At 40.9% G+C, this 25,571-nt stretch overlaps 2 protein-coding genes across 2 annotated transcripts in view; both read right to left on the reverse strand.

The window, feature by feature from the left end:
• Positions 1 to 25,571, reverse strand: part of TTL (tubulin tyrosine ligase) — a 124,260-nt gene that overhangs the window by 47,074 nt on the left and 51,615 nt on the right. The window lies entirely within an intron of this gene.
• Positions 1 to 25,571, reverse strand: part of POLR1B (RNA polymerase I subunit B) — a 37,954-nt gene that overhangs the window by 11,146 nt on the left and 1,237 nt on the right. Inside the window, exons 2-13 of the mRNA XM_053589830.1 lie at positions 24,107 to 24,274; positions 23,730 to 23,876; positions 22,111 to 22,243; positions 19,886 to 20,022; positions 18,924 to 19,147; positions 17,707 to 17,878; positions 11,737 to 11,908; positions 10,837 to 11,118; positions 7,995 to 8,128; positions 4,475 to 4,645; positions 3,410 to 3,566; positions 137 to 333 (exon numbers count right to left, since the gene is read on the reverse strand). Coding sequence (XP_053445805.1) covers positions 137 to 333; positions 3,410 to 3,566; positions 4,475 to 4,645; positions 7,995 to 8,128; positions 10,837 to 11,118; positions 11,737 to 11,908; positions 17,707 to 17,878; positions 18,924 to 19,147; positions 19,886 to 20,022; positions 22,111 to 22,243; positions 23,730 to 23,876; positions 24,107 to 24,274 — 2,094 coding nt within the window. The remainder of the gene's footprint in view (positions 1 to 136; positions 334 to 3,409; positions 3,567 to 4,474; positions 4,646 to 7,994; positions 8,129 to 10,836; positions 11,119 to 11,736; positions 11,909 to 17,706; positions 17,879 to 18,923; positions 19,148 to 19,885; positions 20,023 to 22,110; positions 22,244 to 23,729; positions 23,877 to 24,106; positions 24,275 to 25,571) is intronic.

A 25,571-nucleotide genomic window follows, 5' to 3' on the forward strand; every position in this document is an offset into this window, starting at 1 on the left:
CAATTTAGATCAGGAACTAAATACGTAATAGAACATTCATGTGTCAAACACTAGGTACTTGGGGATACAAAAATATTCCTTCTGTCATCTCACAGTAAATAAGAGTTAAAAAATAAAGACTGGAACTACACCTTACCATGGCATCTTCCATATCATAGCCAGTGTAAGAAATCACAGCCACAATGGCATTTGTTCCAATTGGGTAGTTATCCATGTCATAATAATCATACATGTAAGGTCTCACTAAAGGGCTCTGTGGAGTCTGAAGACGATACAATTTGTTGTCTGATCGATCTTGAAAAGTCAGAAGTGGAAAGCCCATAGTTTGCTTACCTACAGAGGAAAATAATATCTTAGCATTTTGTTTTTTTTTAACCTTGATTATAAAGGTGATATTTAAAATTGGAAACTAAATATTCACCACAGGGGAATGAAAAAAATAACAGCACCTCACGGTAGTTATGCTTACTACAGGCTAACACCTGGCTGTGAAAATGAAGTACACCAACAGGTATCAACGTGAGCATGAAAACCATGCTGAGGAGAAAGCGCAGGATGACATTTAACATGTGCATTTACAACACATCCCAAACAATTCTGTACCGAGTTTTATGGGCATGATGAGATATGATAAAAGCATAAAAAGGGGATAGAAAGGACAGACATACAACAGGCTATTGCTACTTGAAGGCAAACAACAGACAGTGATTATTTTTTTTTTTGTAGAGACAGAGTCTCACTTTATGGCCCTCGGTAGAGTGCCGTGGCATCACACAGCTCACAGCAACCTCCAACTCCTGGGCTTAAGCGATTCTCTTGCCTCAGCCTCCGGAGTAGCTGGGACTACAGGCGCCCGCCACAACGCCCAGCTATTTTTTGGTTGCAGTTCAGCCGGGGCCGGGTTTGAACCCGCCATCCTCGGTATATGGGGCCGGTGCCTTACCGACTGAGCCACAGGTGCCGCTCCAGACAGTAATTATTATGTAATGAGATTACTTTCTTATATATACACACAAAAGAAAATGGCAATATTTGTTAATATTTGGTAGTGGGGCATAGGGTAGGACTCTTCCTTGCACTACTTCACAGTATAGAGAATCGTTTCCAAACAAAATGACTTAAAAATATAAAATACACATACAAGTGAAATATTTCAAAAACATAAGAGACTTACAGCTTCCAGGAAAAAAGGGCTACTCTTACAAGATCACCCTCAACACATGAGTAAAAGATCCAGAAAAAACTCAAAACAACTACATATATATAACTGCGAGTAACCAAAAGCAGTCAGAGACTGAGAGTAATTTTCACCTGGACAGAGGAACTGCACTAGGTGATTTTCCAGTTTTTTACGTTGTTAACGTTTTTCTTTTTTTGGCCTGATGGCCCAGGAAATGTGGCAACTACAACTTAGTATTGGCTTGAAGAACCAAGGAACAAAGTTCAGAGCATGACAGCAACTGCAAAGTAAGGGGGCAAATTTCAAGTATCAGAGAACCACAAAAGGAGATCCTTGAATTCTGAATATAAATCGACTCCAAATCTCTGGTAGAGTCCTCAACTATGCATACACGGGACCGAGGTAAGTAGCCTACCTAAGGCTCAGAGAAGGTACTTCAACTGCTGTGTTTACCTAAGTTAACTACCAGTTAAAACTAAGAACAAATCCTCATCCCCTGGAGAATTTTTGGTGACATGCACTAAGCCATGGTAATAGATGATACATTAAGGAAAGACATAAAAAGAAAAAACCCAAAATGGATTTGAAGGCCAACCCCATAAAACAAAAAACCAATCCCCTTCAGAGGGCTATCACAGGATCCAGTCTCTAAAACCTATTATTTACAATGTTTGCAATACAATCCAGTATTACCATACAAAGAAAGAGTAAAACATGACTTATGATCAAGAAAAAACATAATCAATGGAGACTGATCCTGAGATAACCCAAATGTTCTGGGTAAACAATTATCAAACAATAATTTTGAAACACCTATTATATAAACTATGCTCAAAAATGTAAAGAAAAATATGCCCACAGTGAATGAAGATAAATCTCAGAGAAAAGGGGAATTCTAAAAAAAGAAAGAAGTGGAAATTCTAGACTGAAAAATAGTCTTGTGCCACATACAATGTTTTAGTAACAGAGGATCCCCATCTATGACAGTTACTTATAAAGATTACAATATATCATTTTCACATGATACCACCAAGCCTGGGTCTCAGTCAGGGCTTGTTCAGGTTGCTTGGTTAGTTTAAAAAATCCTCAGACCAGTGTACCAGGCTACCCAAGGAGCGTATTTTGAAGTTACACCCTTCTTAAGAGCTAAATTCTCTTCTGAGGGGCAGTTTGGTCTGCCAGGGGACATTTGGCATAGAGCCTGGGGAACTAGGGTGAGGCACTGAGGGAAGGGACAGGATTATGTCAGCAGAATTACTGCTGTGCAGGATGTGGCATCTGGACTGACCCTGGTGAGTATCTGTTAGAGGTACACTCTTTGATGCTCATATGACAATGAAATTGCCTTAAAGACTTAGTCTCAGACTAAGGACTGTCATTAAATGATGTATTAGTGTAAAAGAAAATTTTGACAGAGTGAGAAATGAATGTCATGACAGATCAATAAAAATGATCCAGTCAGGGTCAGGTGCAAGGAAGCCAAGACAAGAGAACTCTCAGGAGTTCAAGACCAGCCTGAGCAAGAGTGAGACCCTGTCTCTACTAAAAATAGAAAAACTGGCTGGGCATTGTGGCAGGCACCTGTAGTCCCAGCTACTTGGGAGGCTAAGGCAGGAGGATCGCTTGAGCTTTTTAGGTTACTGTGAGCTAGGCTGACACCATGGCACTCTAGCCTGCAGCAACAGAGTGAGATCTGTCTCAAAAAAAATGGGCTTAGCACCTATAGCTCAAGCAGCTAAGGCACCAGCCACATACACCAGAGCTGGTGGGTTCGAATCCAGCCCAAGCCTGCCAAACAACAACAACCACAACCAAAATATAATAGCCAGGCACTGTGGCAGGCACCTCTAATCCCAGCTACTTGGGAGGCTGAGGCAAGAGAATCGCTTAAGCCCAGGATTTGGAGGTTGCTGTGAGCTATGATGCCAGAGCACTCTACCCAGAGCTTGAGGCTCTGTCTCAAAAAAAAAAAAGTTAAAGGAAGTTCTTCAGGCTGAAAGGAAATATTATGTGATGAACCTGAATCTTTAGGCGGGAATGAAGAGCACAGAAAGTGACAATTATAAGGGTGACCTTAATGGTTTCTATTCTTCAAAGAAGAATCTAAAGTAAACCAAATCAATGGATATTTTACAATTATTAAAACTTTTCTCTGAATTTGAAAATAAAAAGTTACAAGTGCATTTCTTCTATACATGTGACTACCACCCCATCCTTCCTCCACCTCACCCATCTGGCACTGGTACATGTTCCGTGGACTCTGGTTGTGATCAGAGAAAGGGATGAAGTTGGCGATCACGCTCAGCAGGCTGTGAGGAAAGAGCTCCTGGTGTGTGGTGACTCCAGCAATTACCTCATCCTCAAAGATAGCGATGTTCATAAAGATCTGGAGAAGAGGTGTTCAAGGCACAAAATAACCATGAGTGTCAACATATTAACTCTTACTATTTCTCCAAATTCAGTACTCAAAGACTTGAAGAAAAACTTTCCCCACTCAGTATATCATGAATGCTGAAGGGATCCACAAGGAAGAACAGAGAAGTTTCTGGTTAGAAATACTACCTGCCTCGGTCTTGGCCAGTAGGGGGATAGTGGAGATCAGGAGTTTGAGACCAACCCGAGCAAGAGTGAGACCCTATGTCTACTAAAAATAGAAAAAGTAGCCAGGTGTGGTGACTGGCACCTATAGTCCCAACTACTTGGGAGGCTGAGGCAAAACAATTGCTTGAGCCCAAAAGTTTGAGGTTGCTGTGAGCTAGGCTGACACCATGGCACTCTGGCCTAGGCAACAAAGTGAGACTCTGTCTCAAAAAAAGGGGGGAGGGGAGGGAAGAAGAAGAAGAGAGAAAAGAGAAGAAAAGAAAAAAACCCACCTGCTTTATGTATTTCACTGTTATCTACCCCAGTGCAATTATGAAGGGGAATAGGAAAAAAGAATAGCTTTTAAGTAGAATAAAGCCCACAATTCTGCAACTGCAGGTAGGCAAAGAGCAAGAGTGAATCTAAGGGAATGTTTCAATCTCCACAGCTCAGGCAGAGCCAGGTACAAAGGAGCTCTGGGAGCAGGGCAGGCTGGGAGAGCAGGTCATGTGCCCACCAGCCCTCTCTCAGGTTCCCAGCAGCAAGATGACCCATGGAAACTGCTTTGTGCTAGTTACAGAGGTGGGCAAAAATAAATGAGACTTTCTTTCAAATGTCTAATTGTTACTATAACAATGATAATAACCCTTCCTTTAAAAAGGAACAGTTAGCCTCTGAAAGGTATACAAGCACTCATCACATATACTTAAGTACCTGTTCCATAGTTCCAATTAATTCTTCTTTGCCTAATTCCAAGTTCTGTACAGGCCGCACCAGTCTACAAGGAGTGGTAAAAAGGTACAATCCTGGGTACAGACTTGCTTTTCCTGTCATGGGAATAAGGGCCACTTCCATCCAGGGAGGAATTCTTTTTTCTTTCAACACCTGTTTTCAACAAAAACAGATTCAATAAAGAGTAAGTGATGTGCTTTACGTAGTCCCCACCTGCTGGTAGGCAGGTAGAGGGGAAGCTCCCCAAGAATCTGCGTGTAGTACACTAATGAAATTCTGTCCCCCTGTGTCTAACATACAGTTGATTACTGGCTTTATTTTCAAACTTAATACATGAAAAGGCCCTTCCTTTTCACTTAATAAGTGAAATTAAGGAAAAATACTAAAACTAGGTAAAAGGAGAAATACAAAATGATATTACAGAAGTTTGAAGAAAAAGGACAAAATCCACCATCAGAACTTACAGGGATTCATAGCTAAACCCATTATTAATAAAAATGAAAGGGTGTTTGGCAGAGGTGGAGATGGAGTGATATAAATCAAAGTATACAAAGCTTCATTTACACAAGATTACGTTCTGAAAACTGTACATTTAATGACTATAGTTTACAATACCATACTGTACACTGTCCCGACCCGCGGGACAGCAACGGGGGGCGCAGGAACCACCTAAAGGAGAAAAACAAACAAGGGGCGCGAGAAAGGGAGACAAGACAGTTTTCTGATCAAGTCCCCAACTTTATTGAAAAAACTTGTGCCTTATAAGCATTACGGGGAAGGTGGGTGTGTCTTGTTGGGAGGTTCAGAGGAGTTGTTAACTGGGAATTGGCTAGAGTAAGTAAGATGGGGCATAAGGTGATTGGTTGGCTAGTTGCCGGGTAAAGTTACCGGGAAAAGGTAAAACTGTTTTTTACTTGAAGAGGAAGTAAGGCCGAGCTGTACCTTATATGGCTTCCGACAGTACACCTGAAATTTACTAAGAGGGTAGATCTTAAGTGTTCTCACCACACACACCCACACAAAAAAAAAGAATGAGAGAATGAAAATAAATGAATTAACTTTTTAATTTAAAAGCTAAAAAAGGGATAAAATAAACCAAAAGAAAGCATAATTATAAAAAAGAAAATCTGAAATTAATGAGAAAAAAGATAAAATTAATGAATCAAAATTTACAGTCCTTAAAAATCAGTATCCACTACTTAAATTTGTTTTTTTTGAGACAGAGTCTCATTATGTCACCCTCGGTAGAGTGCTGTGGTGTCGCAGCTCACAGCGACCTCAAACTCTTGGGCTTAGGTAATTCTCTCGCCTCAGCCTCCCAAGTAGCTGGGACTATAGGCGCCCGTCACGACGCCCGGCTATTTTTTGGTTGTAGTTGTCACTGTTGTTTGGTAGGCCCGGGCTGGATTTGAACCCGCCAGCTTTGGCGTATGTGGCCGGTGAGGTATAGGCGCCAAGCCTGCACTACTTAATTTAATCAAAAAAGGGAGGTGGGGGATACAAATATATTAATAAGGTTAGAGTACAGAAAAAAGATCAAATTAATGAATCAAAATTTATGGTCCTTCTCAATGAATCCCAAACAATTAAGAAAAAAAAGAATTGAAAAGAAAAAAGAAAAAAAAAACACTTAATAAAATAAAAAAAAAATGTGTGGAAACAAATACGGAAGAGTAACTTTCCACCCCACCAAAAATTTATGGTTCTTAAAACTCAACAATATCCACTACTTAATTTAATCAAAAACGGAGGTGGGGGACAAATATATTATAAAAAACAAGGGAGTAAAACCACTGAGACAAAATTTTCAAGATTATAGGTCTATTCCACATACTTTCTTTTTTTTTTTTTTTTTGAGACAGAGTCTCAACCTGTAGCCTGGGTAGAGTGCCATGGCATCACAGCTCACAGGAACCGCCAGCTCCTGGGCTCAAGTGATTCTCCTGCCTCTGCCTCCCAAGTAGCTGGGACTACAGGCACCCACAACAATGCCTATTTTTTGGTTGCAGCCGTCATTGTTGTTTGGTGGGCTTGGGCTGGATTCAAACCCGCCAGCTCAGGTGTATGTGGCTGGCACCTTAGGCGCTTGAGCCACAGGCACCGAGCCTATTCCACATACTTTCTATGAAACCAAGATGAAATGGACAAAATACAGGTTATCAATACAGACTAATTTCTAATTTCCATGTAAGAACTACTCTAGGCTGGATGCAATGGCTCACAATTGTAATCCTAGCACTCTGGGAGGCTGAAGTGGGTGGATTGCTTGAGCTCCATTGCTTGAGTTCAAAACCAGCCTGAGCAAGAGCAAGACCCCATCTCTACTAAAATTAGAAAAATTAGCTGGGCGTTACAGCACACATCTGTAGTCCCAGCTACTTGGGAGGCTGAGGCAAGAGGATCACTTGACCCCAAGAGTTTGAGGCTTCTGTGAGCTATGACACCACGACACTCTACCCAAGGCATCAGAGTGAGACTATGAAAAAAAAAAAAAAAAGAAAAGAAAGAAACGACTCTGCCAAGAAAGCACAAGTCAGATGGGTTCACTGCAGACCAGATAACCTAATGCTTCACAAACGGTTTTAGAACACTGAAAACAAAGAAAAACCTTCCAATTGCTTTTATAAAGCAGAACATTCATGAATATTAATTTTAAAAATTGTAAAGTATTAGTACTTAAGAAATTATTGGTATTTCTTAAGTATAAATAAAACAGCATACAGTGACCAACTATGATTTAAGAATGGAAGATTCATTATTTATCAATATCATTAGAAAATGATCATTACTAGAGAATGAATTAATATACTCTATTAAAGAAAACCCCCCTGCAATTTCCTAGCAAAGATGTAAAAAAAAATTAAACATAGAATTACCATATGATCCAACAATTCCACTTCTAGGTATATACCAGAAAGAATTAAAAACAGAAACCTGAATAGATGTTTGTACACCCATGTTCATAGCAGCATTATCCATATGGCCAACCTAAGTGTCCAGTGATGGATGACTGGATCAACAAAATGTGGTGTACACATACAAGGAAATGTTATTCAGTATTAAAACTAAATGCAATTTATACATGCTGTAACACAGATGAACCTCAAAAACAGCATCTGAAGTAAAGTATGAGACATAAAAGGACAATTATTTTACGATTAAATACTCTTTGATAGGGGGAAATTCCAGGGGTAAGTTATTCAAGGAATATCCTTCTACTTGACTTTTTATTTTGAGATCCTTTATGGCACTAATATTAACAAAGGAAAAAACATTAAAATTTAGTGTTAGATAAGCAGATTGGCGCTTCAGTGAAACTCTGTCACTGACTCCAGCAATAAGATCAATACAAGGCAAAACTCTCACCAAAGGGAATGTGCGAACACTTTGGAATTAGATTCTACCCCTGACCATTCAATCGTTCTAAACTGCCCTGGAGCTGACCTCATCAATTAGAAAGCACTGAAAACCTAAGGCTGAGAGATACGACAAAGAGGATCACCTTAAAATGACGGAGAGAATGTGCGATGCCAGGAGCCAGGTCCTTATCCACCCAGCCAACCATGACACCATCCAGCAGGACAGGGTAGCACTCACTATAGGGTCGGTGGGGAGCTCCATCTACAGGAGTGACCCCTGGAAAAGGAACAGACCAAAACAACACATCAGAGAGCTCTGTGCAATGCTTCAAAGTCCCTGCAGATGGGTTCAGCAGCTGCTTCTAGGATATCTAATTATCCTAGTCTCTGAAACTGGTACAGGCATATCTCTTTTCCTTGAGCTTCACAGTTTTCTTCTTTTTTTATGCTAATTGAAGGTTTGTGGAAACCCTGCATCAAGTAAGTCTATTGGCACTGTTTTTCCAACCGCAGGTGCTCACTTCATGTTTCTATGCCAGGATTTTGGTATTTTTGCAATATTTCAAACATTATCATTGCTATGAAATCTGTTATAGTGAACTATGACTAGTAATCATTAATGTTACTACAACTGACCTTGCAGACCTGGAGAAAATACAAGGGAACTAGAATTAAAAGGAGAACCTGCAGATGTGACTAACTTGCTGCAATCTCGTGATCAAACCTGAATGGATGAGGAGTTACTTCTTATGGATAACAAGACTACATATTGATTAGCTGATGAAAATTTGACCAGAGGCCTCCACAAACCTACATCTGTACTTTCCCTAGGAACAAATGGTTCAACATTCACTGGTGACTGCAGAACACAAGTACTACAAGCAATGAGAATCAACTGAAATTAAGTAAAACAAATTCTTCCATGAACAATAAATACCTTCTGAAGACAGCAAGTATTGAGGGTCACAGGTTACCCATTCAGTGTTTCATCTATCACCCTAACGTGCCTATCTCCACCAAAACTTAGGCCAGTGGTTCTCAATCTTCCTAATGCCGTGGCCCTTTAAGTTCCTGTGGGTGGCGACCCACAGTTTGAGAACCGCTGAGTTAGGCAATTCTGTCTTCCTCCTCAGTGCCAGAGCAAATAACCCTTCCCATCTTCTTTTGCAGTGGGATGTTTTCCACCTATCCACTTTTTTTTTCCTACCTTCTCCTAGACTTTGACATTTTCAATCACTGGTAGCAAAAAAAATTCTTTTCATTTTAGAAGGTAAACTTTCCACATTATACTGATTACCTCTAATTTTTTTTCTTCTTTTTAAGACAGAGTTTCACTTTGGTGCCCTGAATAGTGTGCTGTGCATCATGAGCTCACAGCAACCTCAAACTCCCGGGCTCAAGCAATTCTCTTGCCTTGGCCTCCTGAGTAGCTGGAACTATAGGCACCTGCCACAATGCCTGGCTGTTTTTTAGAGACAGGTCTTGCTCTTGTTCAAGGTGATCTCGAACTCATGATTTCAAGCAATCTACCCATTTCAGCCTCCCAGAGTGCTAGGATTATAGGTGTGAGCCATTGCACCTGGCTGATTACATCTTCTGAATCTTGACTATTTCCTGATTACTTTCTTTGGGGCTCCATTCTCTTAGGCTACTTTCTAGTTGGGAAAAATACTTTTTTTTTTTTTTTTTTTTGAGTCAGAGTCTCCAGCCGTCACCCTGGGTAGAGTGCCATGGTGTCACAGCAAGCTCCAACTCTTGGGCTTAAGAGATTCTCTTGCCTCAGTGTCCCAAGTAGCTGGGACTACAGGTGCCTGCCACAATGCCCGGCTATTTTTTGGTTGTAGTTGTCATTGTTGTTTGGCGGGCCCACACTGGATTCAAACCTGCCAACTGCAGTGTATGTGGCTGGCACCCTAGCTGGTTGAGCTATAGGTGCCGAGACAGGGAAAAATACTTTTTTTTTTTTTTTGAGATAGAGTCTCACTTTGTCGCCCTGGGTAGAGTGCCATGGCATCACAGCTCTCAGCAACCTCCAGCTCTCGGGCTTAGGCGATTCTCTGGCCTCAGCCTCCTGAGTAGCTGGGACCACAGGTGCCCGCCACAACGCCTGGCTACTTTTTGTTGCAGTTTGGCCAGGGCTGGGTTTAAACCCACCATCCTCAGTACATGGGGCCAGGGCCCTACTCACTGAGCCACAGGCGCCGCCCAAGGGAAAAATACTTTTAAGCAGAAACTTTTTGACCTTTGCCTCATTGCCCTCTGGTTGTTTGAGTCCCTATCAAACTGATCCCCATGAACTGAACAATTTGTCACATAAACATTAATCTCACTGGAGATCTTGCCTGCAGACCAAGGACAGAACACTTCTGGTTTCCAATTCCCAATAGGAGAATCCCAGGACTAGAAGACTATGGAACGCCTAAAGAAAAAACTGACATCTTTAAGTATGAAGGTAAGTGCAAACCAAATATAAAACCCAGAAGAATAATGAGAAATAGCTTTCTAGCCAGAGCCGACACACCAGATGCAAGGTTACCAGGAACAAACTTCTGTGTCTGATGACATCAAAGTAGACTGGACAACCCCCCTTTTGAACTGTTTCCCTGTAAACCTGCAAATGTTTTCTACTTACATGAGCATAAGCTCTGCATGGAGACAGATGCAAGAAGAGTGACCCCAAAAGTTACACAATAGCGTCTATGCTTCCAATATTAACAGCTGGTCTACTGCAAATGCTTTGGCATCATTTTTTGCTTTTGAAAGAACAAAACGCTTGTAACATTTAAATTCTCCTGTTTTTCATTATCAAAGAATACATTTGACCTCCTGTAGAGAATGCAAGAAAGCAGCCTAACTCCTTCACAGAAGAATGAAGAGGACTTCTTGTAGAAATTCTGACTTTGCTGAATCCTCAAAGGAAGCCTAACTTACAGTTTGCAGCTATTAAAAGCCATATAGCCAAACAAAACTGATTGCTGCACATACCCAAGCTGCAGAGCAAAGCTGGAATAGGTGTTGTATACACAAACTGCGTGACAACCTCACACATGGCAGTTAAGTGGTTCATCAGTCCACAGGGCTCCCCGTCTGGGGTGTGCACGGGGCAAAGGAAGCCCCAGGACTCTGGTAGCAGCCTGCGTACTGTGGTGGTCCTCATCTTGGCAAAATCAGCCCCTCTGTGCACACAGCGAAAATGGGAGAGATAACGTATGAAGTTCAGCTTGTCAGCCACCACACAAAGTCCGGAATCTTGCAGGAAGCCAAGACCTTAATAAAACAAACATTACTCAAAAACAGGGCAAACTTAAGTACTTTCCTAGTTCTGATAAATGGAGTTTACAAAAAATAGTAAAAAAGAAAAAAACCCCCATGTGTCACAAATCACATTAGCCTGGAGAAAGAACATTAAAGGAATAATAAAGTAGCAAGTAATTAAATTCATCTGGGAGGGCGGGATGATACACCAACATGTGTTAGTATGCAAATGAAAGAATCCACACCAGTAACATCTGTTAAAAAATGAAGATTTCTGGGCCCCCAATTATCACTTTTTAAGTTTCCCAGATCATTCTGAGGTAACTGGTGTAGGGTGGGCACTACAGCAACTTCCTATTAGGTCATTCTTCCTCAGAGATCTAAGTGGTTTTGTATTTTCCAGGAGGAACAGGAAATGTATTTGGTTAATAGAATTGGATTTAAGCTACATAAGCTTTAGACTGACAAACAGTTATCAAAATTTACTACACCCTCACTAAAGACTAATTGTCTTTAGTGAAAATGAGGAATTTACTTTTAAAAAGAAACTCTCTCAGAGACATATAACTCTAGCGTAAGCAAATAAATTGAAAAACATAACTACAGTAAAGCCAATCTATTTAATTTTACCTGTTTTAGAACGCAGATTCCCAGTAGCAAAAAGGTATTCAAATGGTCTTGTGAGATCAGATCCCATGGTAAAAATTTTCATCAAATTATCAGTGTTCATGGACACATTGGTCTTCTGAACCTTCTTATCAAAAGCAATTTTAATAGACACTAACCAGGCTTCCATTTTTTCCTGAAATAAAAAAAAATTAATTTAAAAGAACAGGTGTTTTAATTATCACAAATTTCATATTTAATCTATACAATCCTTAAAGGTCCACTAATTTATATACCTGACATGGAAAACATCTAAACCACAGCCCTGAAAGATAGCTTCTGTATGGAGTGCTACAGGCCTGGCATTTCTTATGACGGAATAGGCAAACTACTGTAGGCCAGGGTTTCTTAACCTCAGCTCTGTTAATGTTTTGGCTGAAAAGGCCTGTGCTGTGAGGAGCTGTGCTATGCACTGTGGAGTTTTAGCAGCATGTGAATTTGGCTTTTCCCCAAAGGATGCCAGCAGCACCCTCCCAAGTTGTAACAACCAAAAATGTTTCCCGACATTGCCAAATGTCCCTTGGAGGGTGCGGTGGGGGTGGAACCACAGCTTTAGATGACCCACAATAAGAAAGAAAGAAACTTATTTGCTTTGACCTTAGAAGTTTTTAATTTAAATGCTCTTGTCAAGCAGTTGGAATGGCCTCAATCTCGAAAAAAGCAACAAAGTTTTGAGACTAAAGCAAAAGGACTCGAAGTCCCTAAATTAGATTTAACATCCAAGATAGCTGATGAACTAATGGGTAAGACTGACACTTTCTTCTGCTATAAAATGTGAAATATAATGGAAAAGAAGTAAAAGACAACAACCAAAAAAAGAGAGAGAGAGAGAATGCAAGCGAGCGTAAAGAAAGCCACAGAGATGAGAAACAGACACAGGCAAAAGCTCTGCATGGAGCCAGGAGGAGGCTGGGAGAATAAAGAGCTCAATTCTCTCCTTTGTTGAGATCTGCCTATTGTCTCTTTGAGTTATTAAAGTCTTACAAAGGCACGGAACTAGCATTTATCCAGCATACGCCATAAATTGACACTGCGTATTTATTTAAACTCCACAAAAACTTTTCTTCAGGAAGGAGGACATTACAGGACAACTAAACAGTCTTGAGCCAAATGTATGGTGGTATTAAGAACTTTTCAGACTTTAGACTAAAGGTAAGAGGTGTGTAAACCGCATACTACCTAACACCCACGGTGGAGACTGAGGCATGCACTTGTAACTAAATGTGCTTCTGAAGTAAAATATGCATCCTATGTAGGATAATGAAAGTTAAGAAAAAAGCCTCCTGGTAATTCAGGTCAGGTCTGGCTGCCAATTCACCTTTTGTTTTTGTTTTTGGTTTTAGCACTTTTTGAAGTTAGAATTACAGATAAATGATGGAGACTCACGTATACAGCCTGGACACAATAGTATAAGCAGCAGAACTGAGCAAGAGACCTCTAAGAAACATTCCTACAATGTAAGAGAACCAGTGTCCCTCAGTACCTGTGGGAGACTGGTTCCAGGATCCCCACGATATCAAAACCCACAGATGCTCAAGTCCCTTATATGAAATGGCTTAGTATTTGCATATAACCCACAGACATCTTCTGTATACTTTAAATCAACTCTACATAACTCATTATCCAATACAATGTAAATGATATGTGAATAGTTGTTATTGCTTTTATATTTGCATTTTTTATTGTGATTTTATTTCTGAATATTTTCAATCTGAGGCTGGTTGGATCCACAACTGTGGAACCTATAGATACACAGGGCAACTGCATAAAATTGCACTTATCTAAAAAGATGAACTGATCCTATGGCAGAGACTATGAGTGGTGGCTACCTTATCTGTCAAAAAGTGCAGAAAGGGCAGCTCTTCACTATTGCCCACTCCTTCTCCCTTACTAAGAAGCTCCCCGAACCAATCATACTAACCCACAAGGTCCCTCATTTCTGCTGTGAAAAGCCTGCGAAGGGGCTAAAGATGTAATTATAGGGATACAGGAGGAATGAGCTCCAGGATTCTGCAGCACTGTGGGATGAAAATGGTGCACTGTAATTCACTATATAATTTTCAAAAAGCTAGAAGACAGGATTCTGAATATTTGCACCATAAAAAAAGATACATGAGGTAATGAATATGCTACTTACCCTGAACTGATTGACCATTATACATTGTATATACGAATCAACATACCATTCTGTATTCCATAAATATGTACAATTATTACACATCAACTAAGGAAAGGGAAAAAAAACCTCTACACAACAAGTCAGAGCTTCATACGGGTGATTTAGAAACCACTGAAAATACCTCAGGGAATGCTTTAAATAGGTTTTCTCCTATAACTGATATCTGGAGGAAAGGCTGGAAGGTGTACATCGGTCACTTAATCACTGAGAGTCTCTGTCTAAAGGCCACTGAATACATTAGCCATTGCTAAGCCTCCTGATGAAATAACCACTGCGTGGACACTCACACTTTAAGGACCTACCTATTTTCCCAGAAGATAGCACTGAAGTGCCACATTTCATTTCATGTCTGCATCCTGTCTGGTACTGGCACTCTGGAATAATTTCACAGTCATTTCACTTTATTTTATTTATTTATTTATTTATTTTTGCAGTTTTTGGCTGGGGCTGGGTTTGAACCCGCCACCTCCGGCATATGAGCCACAGGCGCCACCCTTCACAGTCACTTTAGCTATAGCATTTAGGGTCACTGTGGATCCAGTTATATTGAGTTGTCAGTACTTTGAAGGAATAACTTTTCGGGAGGTGTGGGAGGAAGGAATACGTACTGTAAAATTTTACAATGAATCTCACAACTGACTTTTCACTAGTAGGACTTAAGTAGACGAGGAAAAATCTGTAATGTACAGATAAGGGAACTACCAGAGTGAGAGAAACTGTGAGCTCACCAAACCAGGGCGTCAGTGTAGCATTTTGTCTTTATCAAGCGAACCTAAAAGAGCAAGTTTCAACAGAAGAACTTGGCCTTGTTCCACTTCTGCCTGTTGCTGTTCCCACTCCTTTGTTGAGGCTACATTTCTGTCAAACAAGTTACCTCACACTCAAGACAGATTAGAAGTCCTGAATACTGACAACTGAGTTGTCTATTTCTCCTCCCTTTTCTCATCACTATGTCCACTTCCTCTTCTAGATTTAAAAAGCAAAATCAGGTGGTGCCTATGGCTCAAAAGAGTAAGGCGCCAGCTCCATACACCACAGGTGGCGGGTTCAAACCCAGCCCAGGCCAAAATCCGTAAAAAATAAAAAGCAAAACCAGCATAAATTATAAATAGCACAGAAAATAGGGCCATAACTTCTGGCAAGAAATATCAACTTTGCATAGCTTATTTCAATGTAAAATGTGAATTTAAAAAAATCTGTAATTTGGGTAGCACCTGTGGCTCAGTGGGTAGGGCGCCAGCCCCATATACCAAGGGTGGCAGGTTCGAACTTGGCCCCAACCAAACTGCAACAAAATATAGACAGGCATTGTGGCGGCGCCTGTAGTCCCAGCTACTTGGGAAGCTAAGGCAAGAGAATCGCATAAACCCAAGAGTTGGAGGTTGCTGTGAGCTGTAACGCCATAGCACTCTACTCAGGGCGACAAAGTGAGTCTCAAAAAAAAAAAAAAAAAAGAAATTTGGCTCAGCGCCTATAGCTCAAGTGGCTACAGTGCCAGCCACATACATCAGAGCTGGTGGGTTCGAATCCAGCCCAGGCCTGCCAAACAACAGTGACAACTACAACCAAAAAATAGCTGGTGTTGTGGTGGGCTCCTGTAGTCCCAGCTACTTGGGAGATTGAGGCAAGAGAATCACTTAAGCCCAGGAATTGGAGGTTGCTGTGAGCTGTGATGCCACAGCACTCTACCCAGGGTGACAACAGGAATTGGAGGTTGCTGTGAGCTGTGAAGCCACAGCACTCTACCCAGGGTGACAGCTTGAGGCTCTGTCTCAAAAAAAAAGAAAAAAAAAAAAAAAAGAAAAAAGAGGGCGGCGCCTGTGGCTCAGTCAGTGGGGCGCCGGCCCCATATGCCGAGGGTGGCGGGTTCAAACCTGGCCCCGGCCAAACTGCAAAACCAAAAAATAGCCGGGCATTGTGGCGGGCGCCTGTAGTCCCAGCTACTTGGGAGGCTGAGGCAAGAGAATCGCTTGGATTGGAGGTTGGAGGTTGCTGTGAGCTGTGTGAGGCCACGGCACTCTACCGAGGGCCATAAAGTGAGACTCCGTCTCTACAAAAAAAATAAAAATAAAAGAAAAAAGAAATTTGTAATTTATCTTATGTCAAGGTCATATGTTTTCTGAAGACTGTTCTGTGTTCCCAACTTAGAGGTTTATAACTTAAATGTAGTTGGGAAAAAAAGAGACACTCTTAAGCAGTGAATTCTCTGAAAATGCCCAAATTCTCCCCCTTGTTTCCCCTATTGCTGGAATAGGTCACCTTAGTAATACCCTGCTAATGAAGACACATTCTGAACAGCATGGGATACAAAGACCCACCATGCTTCAGTTTTAGTAGATGGGAAATGTGAATTAGCCATTACTTGACAGGCCACCAATAACAGAAAACTTCTGCTGTCTAACTTCATTTTTTGTCAGGGCAATCTAATTTTATGGATAGAGAGATAAAAACAAAAGTTATTACTTTCCACTAAGAATTTACATAAGAATTAGGAGGAATGATTACATAAGGAATTAGGAGATTTTTACTTTAGCCTTCTCCATCTTCCCACTACATTATCTCTTAAATTTTTTAGATAAGATGCAAAATATAAAATGCCACCAAATCAACATTTTTTTTTTTTGGTGACAAGAGTCTCACTATGTCACCCTCATAAGAGTGCCATGACGTCACAGCTCATAGCAACCTCAAACTCTTGGGCTTATGCGATTCTCTTGCCTCAGTCTCCCAAGTAGCTGGGACTACGGGCACCTGCCACAATGCCTGGCTAGTTTTTGGTTGCAGCTGTCATTGTTTAGCAGGCCCAGGCAGGGTTCGAACCTACCAGCCTTGGTGTATGTGGCCAGTATCCTACGCACTGAGCTATGGGCACTGACAAATCAACATTCTTGTGAAATCATTTTTGTACCATCTGCTAACTTTCCCTCTTTATGTATATTTACAATCAATTGTCACTATTCACAGTAGTCATGTTCTACTGAAGGACTGAACACTAAACCATCACTCCTAGGGGAAGACACAGGCCTAGGTTCCTGCAGGTCTCTGATCTTAACATTTTTGCCAACTGATCAATACATAACCTTGATTTACGTATGTTTCTGGTGAAAGACACCTTATTTAATACATGTTGCTAATTCAATAACATTGAACTCTCAGGTAGAGCACAGGCTTCTTATATTTAGAAACACTAGAAAGCACTATGCTTGAGGCCACGGGAAACAGAAAAAGTCATCAATAAAAAGCACACAAATAAAAAACATGGCACTAAACAGACCTCAAAAAGGACCTTTGCTTGCAGCATGAGGCCTAACACAAGAAGACAGAGCCCTTCCTTGCTGGACCTCACTGGTAACATGCATCAGGCCTCAGATTTTTCACTGTGGTTCTCATGTCTTTGAATAATCACAAAAGTGCTGAGTATATATTGGGGTTACAAATGGAATTTAGGCAGTGAGTGAATTCACAAACATAGAGTCTGTGAATAATTAGGATCAACTGTGTGTAGGCCAATTTATTTCTTATTAAAGTTATGAATATGATGTGATGTGGTCTCTTGACTATATAATAGTACCCAAATTTCTGAACCTGGTATTAGCAAAAATTTTTGGTTTCCTGATTGCTAAATGAACAAACAAAAAGAGACTATGCAAAGTGCCAAAACTAAATCAAAACAGGCTGAAAACAGCACTGCTTGATAAAGTCACATCACTCTAGTGAGTGGTACCAGTGACAGAGGGTAGGCTGCATGGATTTACCTTCAAAAACATAAGGAAGAGCTGACCAGGTGTGAGGACTTCTTGATTCACTATGCTGTCAGGATTGTCCTCCATACACTCTCCTTTGGCTAATGCAAAGAGCTTCCGGGTCATGAGACAAAGCATATAAAACTTTTCAGTATTGGATTTCAAGTGGATACAGATGCATTGGCTGTCAAAACAGAAAGAAAAAGCTTTAAATAATTCTGCTGCCAATACCATTTAATCTCCTACTAACCAAGTTCCCCAAGTCATGCTGACTTAGAATAAAATCCTTACTTGGAACAACTGCTTTTCTCCTTTACCACCAACATTAGCATAAGAACAGAATATAATCACAAGGTGCAGAGCTGTGCTGGCCAATATGGTAGCAAGCAGCCACATGCAACTTAATTATTATTATTATTTTTTTTAGAGACAGAGTCTCACTTTATCACCCTTGGTAGAGTGCCATGGCGTCACAGCTCACAACCTCCAACTCCTGAGGAGGCAATTGGAGGCAATTCTCTTGCCTCAGCCTCCCGAGTAGCTGGGACTATAGGCGCCTGCCACAATGTCTGGCTATTTTATTGTTGCAGTTTGGCCGGGGGCCGGGTTCCAACCCACCCGCCTCGGTATATGGGGCCAGTGTCCTGCCCACTGAGCCACAGGCACCACCCCACATGCAACTTTAATTAGAATTAAATACAATTCTGAAGTCAGCTTCTCAGCCATACTGGCAACATCTGAAGTGCCCAACATGTGCCTTTTGCCTATGTGTTGGACACTGCTGGTCTAGAGCTGGTTCCTTTAATAATTATACGGGGGATGTTTAAGACAATGTCCTTGCCTTGGGGAACTAAAGAGACATGATGCCTACAACTGCAACTTTCAAAAGCTACAGAAAGAAAAATGCGTATCTGTGTACAGAGAGAGTAATAAAGTAAATGTAAAATATTATTAGTATATATGTGTTCAACGTACTAGTTGAACATTATTCTAGAAGTTCAAAGTTATTTCAAAATAAAGTTTAAAAGTACAATAAAATTAAAAAAAAAAAAAAAAGCAACTGTATTGAGGACACAGAAACTAAAGCAGTCTGCACTGGCAAGGATCAGAACTGGACCCAGGTTCATTCAGAGTTGTAGATGACTCACCAGCTCCAACTGCGGATCAATTCAAAGCACTACTGTCAGCCCACCACCCCTCCACAAACAATGTAGGCAAAGCACACGTACTTAAACAGGAACTCTGCAGCTTGTTCATTTGGGTACCAGTCAGGAAGATTGAGTTTTACTCTGAAGCATTCACCTAGATAGTTAAGGACCTGTTTTTGTGTGGAACAACCCTCTTCTGTTACCATCCTTAACATCTGAGAAACAGAGTTCCTAAAGAAAGAGTCATCCTCCTTTCCTTTGATGAGCTCCTGAAAAATCTGATAATCGGAAAAGCTGACAAGTGCCTAGAATAGAAAATAATAAGTTTTCTTTTTAATCACTCACAAATAAGAAAATATTTTATTCATTTAGCCACAATTCTCTTCTTTAATTTAATACCTAAAAAAATTAGCACCTACTATTGCTGAATTAAAATAGAGAATGCTGGCTCAGCACCTGTAGCACAGTTACGATGCCAGCCACATGCACCAAGGCTGGCAGGTTCAAGCCTGGCCCAGGCCAGCTAAGCAACAATGACAACTACAACAACAAAAAAACAATAGTGAGGCGCTGTGGAGGGCGCCTGTAGTCCCAGCTAGTTGGGAGGCTGAGGCAAGAGAATCACTTAAATCCAAGAGTTAGAGGTTGCTGTGATCTGTGATGCCATAGCACTCTACCCAGGGTGACAGGTAAGACTCCAAGCAGCCTGGAAGCGGCCCAAGTGGACAGGGACTCCATGAGGACACTGACTGGCAGCTAGACTCTGCAGCCCTGTGAGTGAGCCTTGCAAGTGGATCCCCTGGGCCTGGTCAAGTCTTCAAAATGACTGCAGCCCTGCCTGACATTTCACGGCACCTTCCTGAGACCGCAGGCCAAAACTACTGAGCCAAACCACTCCCAAATTTCTGACTCACAGTAACTATGAGACAAATGTTTATCGATGTTTTCATGTACTTTAAGGAGAACCCATCTAGTATGCACAGGATACTACTCTGACGAATTTCTTTCTAACAAAAGGAAGACATATATCCATTAAGTCCTACCTTAAGTGCAAATCCCAAAGGAAGAAAAAACAGTTCTTTCCGGTAGATAAAGTTCAATGTAACTGTACCATTTTCCAAGTAGTGAAGGTTCATGTTGACAGCAGAATGTTCTTCCTTTACACAGTGCATTGAAATTCCTATTGTAACAAACAGCAGACCCTCAGTAATATTATAATTGCCTCAATTATTCTTTTTTTTTAAACTATTTTACTCTCTTAGATATAATTAGAACTGAATCACTAAGTTAGCCAGATTGGCAATCAAAAATGTTTCTAGGCCTTGCCAAATGTCCTCTTGGGTACAAAATCTCTCCATTTTGAGAAAAATATAAAGTAATTGAAGTGATGAATTTAACTAAAGTTCAGAGTTTCCCTTCAGACCATGGTCTATATCCTCCTAAACTGTGGAGTCTGGGCTCGGCACCTGTAGGTCAAGAGGCTAAGGCGCCAGCCACATGCATCAGAGCTGGCGGGTTTGAATCCAGCCTGGGCCTGCCGAACAACAAGACAACTACAACCAAAATATAGCTAGGCGTTGTGGCGGGTGCCTGTAGTCCCAGCTACTTGTGAGGATGAGGCAAGAGAATCACTTAAGCCCAGAAGTTGGACATTGCTGTAAGCTGTGATGCCATGGCATTCTACCCAGGGCGACAGCTTGAGGCTGTCTCAAACAAACAAACAAACAAACAAAAAAAAAAAAACAACAAAAAACTGTGGAGTCTGGTCAAGAGATGGTGCTTTTTCTGTAAGTTCTAGTGGAAAAAGCAGAATTTTAGATTTTAAGTCTATCTCAGCTTTAAGCAAAGATTGCTATGACATACTACGTCAATTAATACAAACAAAATGTCTAGACATTTTGATGTCCTGTAATGCTGTTTTTCTGGTATAATATATATGGCAATAATTACAGGCTGATTTTTAGCTCAAATATTAGGATAATTTGTTTAATCACAGGGGTTACCCAAGAATGGAACATGCTGCTCTGTGAAGCTAGACACTGTCACAGAATGCCCAAACAGAGGCGAGGTGGCCGAAGGGAGTCGGAGCCAGAGGACCTCCAAGACCCCCACCCGCCTTCATCTTCATAAGCAATAAATAACAAATACATGTACTCTTTCAGTTTGAAAAAACAGAACATAATAGTGAGTTTCCCACTGTGAAATCTTTTTCTTTTGGTTTAATTTTTAATAAACTTAAAATAATTGATCAAAATTGTATGTATAGAATAACTTGAACATACACATCACTGTGTAATGACTGCCACAATCAAATTGATAAAACAGTAATCAGGGTGGTGGCTGTAGCTCAGTGGTTAGGGCACCGCCACACGTACCAAGGCTGGCGGGTTCGAACCTGGTGCAGGCCAGCTAAAGCAACAATGACAACTGCATCAAAAAAATTGCCAGGTGTTGTGGCGGGTACCTGTAGTCCCAGCTACTTGGGAGGCTGAGACAAGAGAATCACTTGAGCCAAGGAGTTTGAGGTTGCTGTGAGCTATGATGCCATGGCACTCTACCAAGGGTGACAAAGTGAGACTCTGTCTCAAAAAAATCTCCCAGCAATTGGCAGCACCCATCGGTGGGTAGGGCACTGGCCACATACACTGAGGCTGAAGGGTTGGAACCTGGTCCCGGCCAGCTAAAACAATGACAACTGCAACAACAACAAAAATAGCCGGGCGTTGTGGCAGGCGCCTGTAGTCCCAGCTACTTGGGAGGCTGAGGCAACAGAATCGTTTAAGCCCAAGAGTTTAAGGTTGCTGTGAGCTGTGATGCTATGGTACTGTACCCAGAGTGACACAGTGAGACTCTGTCTCAAAAAAACAGTAATCACTATCCACAGTTATTGAGACTCTGTTTCAAAAAAACAGTAATCACTACTCCATGTGTGTGCATGCATGTGTGGACAGGACAATTCCTACTCACTCTTATTAAATTTCAAGTAAGCAATACAGCATTATTAAATATAAGCACTATGGTGTTCATTAGAGGCCCAGAACTTAACCATCTTGTAAGTGAAGGTTTGTTACCCTTTAACCAACATCTCTCCATTTCTTTCCCAACCCCCATAATGAAATCTTAACACAGAAATGCTTCACAGAAAAACAACAACAAAAACAACAAAAAAAGAGAAAAATCACAAAAACTCCATTTAGATGTATTTACTTAAAAATAAATTGTTTTAAACTTTTCTAAAAGAACATCCCAATAAATCACTACAACTTACCATACTGAGTATACCCAGGCCCTCTGGTTTTCCATTTTGGTCTAATCATTGCAATGGGAAAATTTCTCCGAGGCATAATCAACATTCGAATTACTTTTTCAATGCCATTAATTATAAAATAGCCTCCCATTTCCTGACAAAAAGATGAATTTTAATTTATTAAACAAATATATGTAACTATAAACATGTATTTTATTCCCAATGAAAGGTATTACAACATGAAGAAGAGGTATATGGAGATGAAAGGAACTACTGATTGCCCAAAGGCACGGTCTATGAGTGAATTAATAGTCTTCTCAAGTACATTAAAAAGGTCCTAAGGGGGCGGCGCCTGTGGCTCAGTCGGTAAGGCGCGGGCCCCATGTACCCAGGGTGGCGGGTTCAAGCCCGGCCCTGGCCAAACTGCAACCAAAAAATAGCCGGGCATTGTGGCGGGCGCCTGTAGTCCCAGCTACTCGGGAGGCTGAGGCAAGAGAATCGCTTAAGCCCAGGAGTTGGAGGTTGCTGTGAGCTGTGTGAGGCCACGGCACTCTACCGAGGGCCATAGAGTGAGACTCTGCCTCTACAAAAAAAAAAAAAAAGAAAAGAAAAGTTTATAGCTGGGCATTGTGGCAGGCGCCTGTAGTCCCAGCTGCTCGGGAGGCTGAGGCAAGAGAATCGCGTAAGCCCAAGAGTTAAGAGGTTGCTGTGAGCCGTGTGACGCCACAGCACTCTACCCGAGGGGGTACAGTGAGACTCTGTCTCTACAAAAAAAAAAAAAAAAAACAAAAAAAGGTCCTAAGGACATGAGAGAAAAGTATGGAAGGAAGACAGTGTACTACTTCTCTCTACGAGACAGACTGGAACCAACTTGCCTTTCTGTCCTCTAAGATGATTTTAGTCTTCATATAACATTAAAACACTTTACTCCTAAGAGAAGTCTAAAGGTTAGAATGGTAATCATTTTGCTTCCGTAAGAGTATGGTTTCCCAAGTAAGTTAAAGAGCTACTTTACTAATTGCCTATATGAAATAGGCACATCATACTAGGCACCCTACGTTATTATAACATTTAATCCTCATAACAATTATGCTTATTTTCACCAGAGAAAAATTTCCAAAACTATACAGCTGGTTAAGTCGAAGAACCGGGTGTTCTTCCACTTAAAAAAAAAAGCTATTTCCCTATTGTATAACACAGTCGTATGTACTGTAGGCAGAATCTGTCTGTCTTGATTATTTTAATTCACTACTGCAACGCCACCTAATACAGGTGAAAGAAATGAAGGGAAGGTATATGAATCATTCAAAATGCTCACAGAATCTGCCATTAAGACAGACATTTTGGACAGTAGTTTTATGAGTGAAGACAGCTTGAAAAAAATGAATTTCCTAGAAGTATATCTCTAAATATGTACCACTCAGAAAATTAGGGAAAAATCTACCAGTTCTTCCCCGCAACCAATAATATGTTCTAATTGTACAGCCCTTTTTTCATACTGTCTCATCTAACAGTCATTATGAGAAACACACTGTCTTGCAGGTAAGATATTAATGCCCCATTTTTCCTATCTAGAAATTACAGCAGAGAAAGGAAAGCTGACTCCTCACTCCCAGCCTAGGCCTGGGTCCCTGGATTACCTCCACCTCCTCGTGGTGCTCAATGAGGGCTTGTGGAGGAAGGCCATGCAAATTGCAGAGCTTGGACTTTACCATGATTGGAACATAGCCAAAAGACTGTTTAATAATTCCTTTTGAGATTCCATTCACTGCCCAGCTGATATCAGCCTAAAAGAAGAGGAAAAAAATTACTTAAAGAATATGTGTGAATATTTGAAAACAAAATAAGTCTTTTAAAAGAATGAGGAAGAAGACCATACAGATGGCTTTATGCTTTAGATACAGAAGATGGGCTCTCTTACGTGACAGCACTAAGAAAGTAGAATTCTGGTATAGTATAAACTTTTAGGATTCTCAAAAACATGCAAGAACCACACACAGACTGTCTCTTTACTCACTGTCAACTTCCCACGGTAGGTACTCCTCCGGCCACGGCATTCTGCTGGGTAAACATTGAGCTCTTTGCAAATGGTCCCTTTTGGAACTGTGGGTGGACTAATAACAGCATCCACAATAGTGAAAGAGATACGCTGATCTTTGAAAGCAAATTCAAAGGGCAGGATAGCCTGAAATAACAATTCATACCATTAAACTGCTTGCATTTCCAAGACGCTACTTCTTCTCTAAGACGCTTCCAAATCCCAAGTGTTCTGCAAACACTAATGCCTATATGCCAACGTGACACATCTATAAAGGACAGTTAAGGCTACTTCCAGTCTACTCATAACTTCACTAAGTACTTAAAAACTGTAATGCATTAGCTTAAGTTTTTGTTCAGTGCCTAGATTCTACAGCAGACTCAAGGATACAGCCGTCAACAGAACAAAACTCTTACTCTCTGAACCAAAAGCCTGCCTTGTCTATGTGCACAGCAAGACGAATGAGAATGCTGAATAGGGAAAGGAAAAATCCTCTTGCTTTAGGACTAAAAACTCTAATGGCACTTTTTAGGCTGATATTTGTACATTTCATTCCATGGTGACCTCATATGGAAGCCAGAGGCATGCAAAAGGAAGCATGGTGGCCAAGGTTAAGTTTTCTTCTTTTTTTTTTGAGAGAGAGTTTCACTATGTCGCCCTCTGTAGAGTGCCGCAGTGTCACAGCTCACAACAACCTCAAACTGTTGGGCTTAAGCAATTCTCTTGCCTCAGCCTCCCAAGTACTGGGACTACAGGTGACCGCCACAATGTTGTTGTTGTTGTTGTATTTTTTTGTTGTTATTGTTGTTGTTGTTGTTGTTGTTGTAGCTGTCATTGTTGTTTGGCAGGCAGAAGCCAGGTTCGAACCCATCAGTTCCGGTGTATGTGGCTGGCATGCTAACTGCTGAGCTATAGGTGCCGAGCCCAAGGTTAAGTTTTCCCTTCTACAGCAGTTGCTTCTTTTCACCACCCCCGGCGAAAGCTTGGCTGTTCTGAGCTACCCTTCATATTAACTATAAACAATCTACTAGACCTAGTATTAGAATAATGAGAGTATCAAAAATGGAGCCAAGAAAGAATAGCAAAAATGTTCTTCACTCTCATGAGTTCACTGATTTTTCCTAAATTTTAAAATTTAATCCAAAGGTGGAATTATTCTAGGATTTAGCATTTTATTAAAAAAAAATTTATATTTCATGTTTAAGGATGGAGCATTTAAAAAGGGGAGAACGGAGATCAGAATATTCACTTTCTCAAGCCAAAGCCTTGCCGTCCAAATCTAAATACATTTGATCCTTGTTATTCATGACAGTTATGTTCTATAAAGTTGCCATAAACTCAGAACTGGCAAATACTGAACAACTGTAGTAGTTCTCCTACGTGAACTACAAGGTTAGGTTCCTGCAAACCTATTTAAGGACACCTTATTTAATACATATTGTTG

The sequence above is a fragment of the Nycticebus coucang genome, chromosome 4, assembly GCF_027406575.1.
Source record: "Nycticebus coucang isolate mNycCou1 chromosome 4, mNycCou1.pri, whole genome shotgun sequence".
In the NCBI taxonomy this organism is placed as follows: Eukaryota; Metazoa; Chordata; class Mammalia; order Primates; family Lorisidae; genus Nycticebus; species Nycticebus coucang.